Source organism: Octodon degus, unplaced genomic scaffold, assembly GCF_000260255.1.
Source record: "Octodon degus isolate 3935 unplaced genomic scaffold, OctDeg1.0 scaffold00230, whole genome shotgun sequence".
NCBI lineage: Eukaryota > Metazoa > Chordata > Mammalia > Rodentia > Octodontidae > Octodon > Octodon degus.
The window spans coordinates 1,651,370-1,661,013 of NW_004524806.1; the positions used below are offsets into that span (position 1 = coordinate 1,651,370).

The 9,644-nt window shown below is 44.0% G+C and overlaps 1 protein-coding gene across 1 annotated transcript in view; it reads left to right on the forward strand.

Moving 5' to 3' along the window:
- Positions 1–3,427: 3,427 nt before the first annotated feature.
- Eif4enif1 (eukaryotic translation initiation factor 4E nuclear import factor 1) overlaps positions 3,428–9,644 on the forward strand; it is a 66,677-nt gene continuing 60,460 nt past the window's right edge. Inside the window, exons 1-2 of the mRNA XM_023705861.1 lie at positions 3,428–3,836; positions 4,598–4,720. Of these exons, the coding sequence (XP_023561629.1) occupies positions 4,625–4,720 (96 nt within the window). The 5' untranslated portion in view covers positions 3,428–3,836; positions 4,598–4,624. The remainder of the gene's footprint in view (positions 3,837–4,597; positions 4,721–9,644) is intronic.

Here is a 9,644-nt window from a genome sequence, read left to right on the forward strand (position 1 = left end):
TATGGTGCCACACACTGAACCACATGATAAGCTCATGTTCTATCACTAAGCTACAACCTAACTCCAAGAGGTTTTTTTGTTTGTTTGGTTTTTTTGAGGTAAGATCTCACTATGCAGTTTAGGGTAGCCTTGAACTCACGATGTAGACCAGGATGGCCTTGCAGTCTGCCTCAGTCTCCCAAGTGTTGGGATTTACAGGAATTTGACACCATGCCTGGCAAACAAAATTATTTTTGTATCAACTAAGTCCTCCCACAGGCCTAAAAAGTAGATCCTACTATCCCTTTGACAGATAAGGAAAGTAATGTTTATGGTGAAGTGCCAAGTCAGGTTTCACACCAAATGGCAAAGTACGGACTTACCTTCAAGAATACTTTTGTGACTGGGGATGATTAGTCATGGTAGAGCACTTGCATAGCATGCACAAGATCCTAGATTTGATCCCTAGTATGAGGGGAGGGGAGAGGGTGGGGGGCATGGAGGTGGGAGTCTTCTCTTGTACACCATAATAGCATATTTCCATGAAAATAAGACCTGGTCTTCTATAAATCAAAAAAGACCTGGAAATATACATATACATATACATATATATATATATGTATATATATATATAGTCTTTTTGAGACAGGGTTTTGCTCCAGAGTTCATGCTGGCCTTGAAGTAATGGAGATCTTCCTGTTTCCTTAGTACTTGGATTATAGGCATGTACCACCGTACTCAATTTCCAATCTATTTCTTGCACAATTCTTGGCCCCAATCTCTTATGTCTAGCAGTAGAGCACTCCTTAAACAAGCACTTCTTGTCTAGATAGCCAGCTCATAGTGCATTGGTAACACAGTGGTTAGGTGATTTTGTTGCATGAAGTCTCCAACTCTCTTGAAGGAAAGGCTTCATAAAGTTTCCACTAGCTTAGCAGACTAAAGTGCCTGCTTGGGCAGAGCTTAGGGGGTTTGATTCCAGGCATGGTGCCATGCTGGCCCCACCCCCAGGGCATGCTGAGATGGGCAACTAAGACTGGGCATAGTGGCCCACGTCTGTAAGCCCAGTGCTTGGGAAGCTGAAAAACAGGAGGATCACTGAGTCCAATCTGTATAGTGAGACTCTATGGACCATGTACTAAACACATTTAAAAAAAAAAAAAGGCTGTCTACACAAAAGCAATGAAACATTATAGACACCAAATTCAGGAACTGTTTATTTCACACAAGTGCGTTAAGTATGTTCATTACAACACACAACATATTGAATTATTAAGATTCCTATTAGACACAACCATGTTTTTTTTTTTTTTTTTTTTTGTACCAGGGATCAAACTCAGGGCCTTGTGCTTGCCAGGCAGATGTTTGTGCCACTGAGCTATCTTCGCCAGTCCACATATTCACTCTTTATTAAGTTCTCATGTTATTCCTGCATTGTGTCTGTACTGAGTAGTCATTCGCCAATAAACCGAGCTCATCTGTTTACACAGGCATTTGCCTATCACCCAAAGGCATCTGCTTGGGTATCTACAAGTACTTAGTTATGTCATTTAAGTGTTAATGTCAAAAATATTGGGGCCAGGGAGATGGCTCAGTGGAATAAGCGCTTCCCTGGCAAGTGCAAGGGCCTGAGTTCAATCCCTGGTTGCGCAAGAAAACCAAAAATATTTATAAATTGTACTTCGATACATCCATCTTGTGTTGCAACATGTATTAAATGTGTCTTTTTGTGTGTGTGCCAGGGATTGAATTTGGGACTGTGCTCTTGCCAGGCAGGCACTTATGCTGAGTTGTATCCCCAGCCCTACAAGCTTATTTAGGAGTAGGGGTTATATTAAGCCCATCCTGCAAGATCATACTAGGGCTTATTTTCCAGTTAGGTCTTATTTTTGGGAAATGTTAGCTAGAGGATTCATTTTATTTTCCTCCACTTTAAGAACAACCACACGGGGGCTGAGGAGATGGCTCAGTAGAATAAGCGCTTCCCTGGCAAGCACAAGGGCCCAGATCAATCCCCAGTTCCGCAAAAGAACAACAAAAAATCTTGGTTTTCTGTTGATTTTGGGGAGGAGCTGTGGATCAAAACCTAGGGTCTCAAAACTTAGAGGCGAGTGCTGTCACCAACTTACATCCCTAGCACAGGAATCTTCATTTTTATTTATTTCTGCAGTACCAGAGATTGAACTCAGGACCTTGCACTTGCCAGGCAAGCACTTATTTCTCTGAGCTATCTCCCAGGACTCATGGAATCTTCGTTTTTAAAATAACAAAAACTTATGATTGCCTGATCACCTAAAATGTCTCTGAACAGGCTCAAAAGGAAGGTACCTTTTGCCCTCTTGAAAAGTTTTAATTTTTTTTTTAAAAGGGTTACAGAGGTTGTGTAGGGCTTTTTACCCACCTAGTTCTATTTAATCTTGACAACTGCCCTGTAAATAGGTTATCATCTTCCCAGCTTTTCATATGAAAGAAAAGTAAACTTCGTGCTCGTTAGCAAAATAACATTGTTTCTCTCCACGCTAGTGCATTTCGCAGTAATTCTGGGTGGTCCTACTGGGCAGAAACGGTGCTTCGAGATGCAATTGTTGGCCAGTTACATGCGAACTCCTGCTCAACGCGGCAATTCTTTGCACTGCTCAGATATTGTATTTGTACTTCTGTGCCCCACTGTAACTTAAGTGTTGGTACTTCTTGCTATGCGTCTCACATTCGCTCATTTTCTCCCAACTTATATTTGCACTTCCCCTTCTCGGATGAGTTGATTTAGAGAAGATTAGATCATGCGCGACAAGGACTACTTCAATGAAATGCTAATTGAAGACTTTATCCAACGTTACTGTAACGAGCTTACTTTAAGGCAGCAACTCGCGCCACTGCCTAACCCTCACATTTAAAGACCATTATAGAAAGAATGAACCCAAGATCACACCACTAGTAAATAAAATAACAGCTGAGGTCCCGTAACTCAGGTTCCCAATGCTGAAGCCCCAGAGGCCACCGCATCAGCAGCGTACGAGCAGCAGATCCCGGCCCACCTAGCGCAGCGCGGCGCGTGTCTCGGGCCCCTAGCACTACTCGCCCAGCAGCCGCAACCCGGTGCTCTGCCCGGGGCTGTCTTTGGCGACCGCCTGAGCGCCCTGGGACAAACTTCCGCTACCCTAACCTCGGCTTCCTCCCTGCCGCGCCTCGTGTTCCCTTCCGGCCGCTTCTTGCCCATCTCTCAGCCCGCACAGGGGCCAGGGTCAGCACAGCACGACGCAATGTTTTTTTTTTCCGCCCGGCACCGCTGCAGCCACCCCACATCCGGGCGCGCAGCGGCGAAGGCGGTACAGGGGCCCAGGTGCGTGGAGGGAGTTATTAAGCGGAAGGGGGCGGGAGAGGAGGGGCAAGGGGCTGGGCTGCTGTTACGGCGGCTGGAGAGAGACAGTCCGAGCGGGTGGGGGGAGTAGAGCCAAGGCCGCGGGCAGCAACGCTGGGACTGGAGCGGGCGGCAGGGAGGGGAGCGGCGGCCGAGGCGAAGGGCCGCCGTGCGGCCGAGGCATCGAGTAAGGATCTGGCGGCAGGGTGTGGGAGTCCGTGCGCAGGGCCTCCGGGAGTGCCCTGGAGGCGCGAGTGCTGGGGCGCGCACGGGTGGCCGGCAGGGGCTAGCAACCCGCGGGGCGGCCGGCGGACAGCAGGCGGGGTAGCTGGGCCCGGGCCGCGGTGGATGGTGGCGGGCCTACGCCAGCTCCTGCTCCAGCTCGGGCTCCGGCTCCGGCTCCGGCTTCAGCTCCAGCTCCAGCTCCAGCTCCAGCCCCAGGTCGAAGTGCCCGGGCTGGGGATTTGGCCTCCCGGTTCCCTCTGGGCCGCCACCATCAGTGAGTACTGTCCCCGCCCTTCCTCTGGAGAGGCCACTTGTCCAGGGCCTGCGTGAGGGGTCGGAGGTTGGCCTGGGAAAGCTGAGTTTCAGAGCTGAAACCTGCGCTCGTGTATTCCTTACCAGGGGCGTCCCTGACAAGGCCACAGGTGCGGTCGGCTGGAAGAGGGGCGCTCGGGCTGCGTCCCAGCCACTGACTCTCGGATAACCAGGGGCAGCTGGCGCCTTCCATTGGCAAGTGACAGGCACCTTACATACAGCCAGACTTGCCAGATCCCGGCCCGAATCAGTCTCCTACCTGCCCCTACTCCGGGGAACTTCCCCACTTCTGAGCCGTCCCCACGGGTCGGCAGCGACTAATGTTGGAGTTTATCTTTGTATTAAAAGCTGGGTAAAGGCTGTACTCTTTAAGTTGAGCACCTTCCACTTCAATCTTCCTTGCTCTGTTGAGGCTTAGAATACTTAACTAGGAAAAAATAACTTGGCCCCTGTAATTTTTTGCCAAATTGCTTTTGGCTTATAGTATAACCTTTTGACGACTTTCTTTTATTTTTTTATTTTTATGTATTTATTTTTTGCGGAACCGGGAATTGAACTCGGGCCCTTGCGCTTACCAGGCAAGCGTTGACGATTTTCTTTTAAAACTATTTTAAGAGATAACGTTTCCCTTAAAAAAAAAAAAAAAAAAAAAAAAGTAAAAAAGCTATGACTTCTGAAAATTTACCGTTCTCCTTGATAGTTTCTCATTGACTTATCTTACAGGTGTAAAAAGTTTTAGACCAAGGAACCATGGATAGGAGAAGTGTGGGTGAAACAGAAAATGGAGATGCTTTCCTTGACTTGAAGAAACTGCCGACCTCCAAGTCCCCCCATCGCTATACAAAAGTAGGCTTTGTTACTATTGAAATAGTGTTTCTTTATAGTTGGAGAGTTGAGTAACATTGTATAGGTATTTTGTTGAAATTATCCGAAGTGGTGGTCTTGCTTGCTATGTGGACATAATAATAGCTAAATTCAGTAAAAATTGTTTTGAACTTTTTTCTGGAAGAGTGAATACCTAGTTTAGATTGGAATTTGCTTCATGTAGCTTTTAGAGTGAAGAGTGTATTGTCTCAGATATGACTGTGAATCAGTATATATTGGTACCTGAGTTCTGACACAGCTATGTAATTGACATGTTACTGATTTATGTGCTGTAGAATGAGGATTACAGCTGTGGGCTCCCTCACAAAATGAAAGTGTCCTCTGTATTGATGTTTCCTTGAGAGATAGATTTCATGTAGGAATGGTGCAAGGCAACTGGATTTTAATTGTTTACTTCATTACAAATTGGATATGGATTCATGAAAAGCTTCAGTCATGTTTCCCTAACCTAAGAACTTGTGATTTTAAACTGCTTGTTTGGGTATCAGCTAGGACTGAACAGGATATCTCAGGAATCACTGCAAGGAGTATATATCATATATTTATTAACAATATTAAATCAGTTTCTTGGCTGGTAGTGTTTCTGAAGACATTGACAGCTAATTAATTTCTGGATTCCTGAAATGTTCTGGACTGGAACACATAAAAACGTGCATAAAATACAAAGGAATTAGGACTGTTGATGAGAGGAGTCATGTTCTAGTTGGGGTCTCATCTGTATTTCCCTAGTATGAACCTGTTATGTTTTAGAGGTGAAATGTCCCCCAAAAGCCTCATGTGTTTGCAGTGTCTTTGGATCACAGCTGTATTTTTGACCTCTGCTCTATTCTTTACCTCATTGCTGTCAAGAGAGAGCAGCTTTCCTCTTTTATGACCGTCTGTCATGCTTCATTCTGGCTTGTAACCTACTAACCATGGACTTAACCTCCTAGAAACATGAGCAAAATAAACCCCTCTTTTAAATTGTGTTGGGCATTTTGTCTTGTCCATGGAAAAATGACTAAGAGAGACCCCAATTATGAATATTAATATAGCTTACTGTCTCTTGCTTTCCAAAATACCAAAGCCAGGTCTTATGTGCTGGTGCTACTGTTATTACTCAGTAAAGTGTCAGATTGTATCAAATACGTGTTTTCATCATTAAAAGAAAAAAAGGCAGACCTGTCAGGGAGAGGTGGAGGGAGTTTTCGGGTATAAAATAATTCTTGGGGTCCAGGGATATAGCTCAGCGGCACAGCACCTGCCTGATAAGCTCAAGATCCTAAGTTTGATTCCCAGTACCTAAAATAAAATGAGAGTTCTTGGTTAATTGCTGTCTTAGTATACACAATCTATTTTGATCTGATAAGAATATGAGTTGATGAAGTTTTTCAGTTCTGTACTCAGATTTTTAGTCTTTGCAAATATAGGTGCTCTCAAATCCTAGAGTGCTTAAAGAGTATTTCACAATTTAATTTCACTGCCTAAAATGTTGATAGGTGATGTGAGAATGAGGACAGACTTAGCAAATGAAGGGAAAATGGCTTGAACTGCTTATAAGCTTATGTGATTTCAAATCTAGTACTTTTTGAATTAAAATTCTAATATTGTTATTCTAGTTAGAATCCCAGGAGAGGCTCCTGGGTCATTTTCCACTGGTCAGAGGCATAGATACTGTTTTTTCTTTTGTATTTTAGGGAAGGGTCTACAGGGTGTTCAGGGTCTCACTACTAGATTGGACTCGTAGTGATCCCCCTGTTTACAGCCTCGCAAGGGCTGGGATTATAGGTGTGTGCCACCACGCCCAGTCTCAATTGCTGTCTTAACACCCCCCCATCATATATATTTCTATCTTTATGCTTCACTCATTTCTAGGGAGGTACTATTCTGTTTTAAGGTTCACAGTAAAGATTAAAAGTGATCCATTTTTATCATTCTAACTTCAAAATTGTGTCGTAAATGTGCCTTATGGGTTGGGGAGATAGCTTCATAGAATAAGTGCTTATTTAACAAGCGCAAAGTCCTGAGTTCAATCCCCAGTACTGAGGAAAAAAAAAAAAAAAAAAAGTGCCTTAAAACACTGGTTAAAAGGCTGGGCATGGCTGGCAAGATAGCTCAGCGGTCAAAAGTGCCTGTTTAGGCAAGCTAAGGCAGGTACAGAGGACCACAGCATGCCAGCCCCACCCTCAGGGCAGGGCTGAGCCCACCAAAATAAAAGGCTGGGCATGGTGGTGGACATCTGTGACCCCAGTACTCTGAGTGAAGCAGGAGGATTGCCACAATTTTGAGACCAGTCTGGGTTACATGGTGAGACCCTGTCTCAAAAAAAAAAAAAAAAACAAAGAAAAAAACTGATGAAGAAAATCAGGATTTTTTAAATTTAATAGTTGGAGATATTTTAACAGTTTTCTCAACCATATTTAGTTAGAAATAGGTTTACTTTCTAATCCACTCAAGAGGACTTAGCTTATGATAATGTTAGGGTAAGGTCTAGATAATACTGTGATAGTTCTTTTTTTTTTCTTTTCTTATGGTCTTTGAGTTGAGTTTCACTATGCAGTTCAGACCGGCCTTGAACTCACAGCTATCCTGCCTTAGCCTCCTGAGTTCTGGGATTACTGCTATACAGCTGTGCAATACCACACCCAGCATGGTATGCTTTCATGTACATATATATATATATATATATATATATACATACATATATATGTGTATGTATATATGTATACATATACATACTTTATTTTATTTTTGTATTTAGGACAGGGTGTACAGGGTCTCACTGCATAGATTGGAATTGTAGTAATCATCCTGTTTACAGTCTCCCAAGTGCTGGGATTACAGGCCCGTGCCGCCACGCTTAGTCTCAATTGCTGTCTCAACCTGCACTGGGGGCAGGACCTGCATAGCAGGCCAGGGGATCAACTCCTGGCCCCTGCATCTGCCTAAGCAGGCTCTTTAATCTGCTGAGTTATTTGGCCAGCCCTTATATTTTCAACACTCCAGTCATTTTAGTTTTCTGAAGTAGGGTCTCACTGTTTAATACAGGACAGTCTTCAAACTCGCTGGGTAGCCTTGACAGGCCTCCAATTCTCCATTATTCTGCCTTAGCTTCCCTAGTTCTGGAATTACAGGCCTTTGTCACCATGCTGAGCAAACATTCCAATAATTTTATATGAGACTTAAAGAGAACTAAACCAATCTCCTTTTTAAAGAGAGCTTAAAATGATCCTGTGTTTTGAGCAATATAGTGAATGTTCTGTTAGTTTTATACTTAGATTAATACTATGCATTTCAGATTTGTAGTGGTCCTCCTGTCTCAGTCTCCCCAGTGCTGGGTTCTAGGGCTGACAAGGCATGTGGTACCAGAGATCAAACCCAGGTCCTTGCACTTACCAGGCAGAGATTTAGACCACTGAACTATCTCCCAAGCCCCAGAGTCAAAAGTTTTGTTTGACATGTTTTTGTTGTTGTTGTTTTGTTTTCACCCTTCCTCCCAAAAGGTGGAAGAATACAGATGTTTTTCATCCAGTGCTTTCTAGGGTTAGCATACCAGAGTTTTACCTTTCTGTTAGGGCCTCCTTTCATCCAACTTTTCACACATTAATATGCCTACAATCATATTGTTGGCCTATAGGCCTTGATAAAGTATGGATTCTAAGTGTTAGGTAGGTCAGGATGGAGCTGAAGGATGGTTTTGTTGTTGTTGTTGTTGGGTTTTTTGATACAGTGTCTCACTTTGTAGTTCCTAGTTCATGCTAAGGGGCCAGGGAGATTGCTCAGTAGAATAAGGGCCTGAGTTAAATCCCCGGTTCCGCACAAAACAAAACAAAACACCCCACTTCGTTTCCTAGTTCATGCTAGTCTTCTCACTATGATTATGTAGCTCAGGCTGACCTTGGCCTTACAAAAATCCTCTCAGGGGCCGGGGAGATGGCTCAGTAGAATAAGCACTTGCCTGGCAAGCGCAAAGGTCTGAGTTCAAATCCCTGGTTCTGGAAAAAAAAAAAAAAAAAAAAATCCTCTTCCTGCCTTAACAGGCATGTACTGTCACACCCTGCATAGGATTTAGGTTTTTGAGCAGAACAGGCCCCACTGATCATAATTTGCAGAGCAAATCTTCATTCTTCTTAGGTTACTTGATAAATGGTGTTGGTGTCAGGTAACTCAGCTATATAATTACTTCACAGGGTTCAGATGATGTATCTTGTGCTTCCAGGAATATCTCAGGAATTCAGGTTAGAGACACATTGGCTGCTTTCACCCTACTCCTATGCCCCAGTGACAAATTGGCCAGTTTGTGTTGAAAGACTTGTGGAAGTTATAGAGCAGGATCTCACCTGAAGGTTGTGGATGCAAAGTGGTTTAGATAGGGGTTCTCAAAATATGCTCTCTGAGCTAACATTAGTATCATCTGGAAACTTGTTAGAAGTACAATCCCAGGTCTCTTCTCAGAGGTAATGAATCAGAAACTAGGGGTTAAAGCCCAGCTATGTTCATTTAACAAGCCCTTCAGGGGATTTTGACTCAACTTTGACATTACAAAACAATGATGTAGGAGACAGGAAGTAGTTATGTTTATTAGTGGAAAATTTATTCAACTTTTTCTTACCTCATTTGAGGTTCTTGTGTACTTGTTGCTCTATTAGTGATGCAGGGACTGGGGCTGGGGAGATGGCTCAGTGGAATAAGTGCTTCCCTGGCAAGTACAAGGGTCTGAGTTCAATCCCTGGTTCCGCCAAAATAAAAAAAAAAAAGAATGCTGGGACTACAGACATGTCTCACTGTCCTTAACCAGTTAATGGGCTGGTGAGATGGCTCAGTGGTCTAAAGCACCTACTTAGAACAAGCTTAGCAAAGCACAGAGAACGCGGTTCAATCCCCCAGCACCACATGCCAGCCAGCC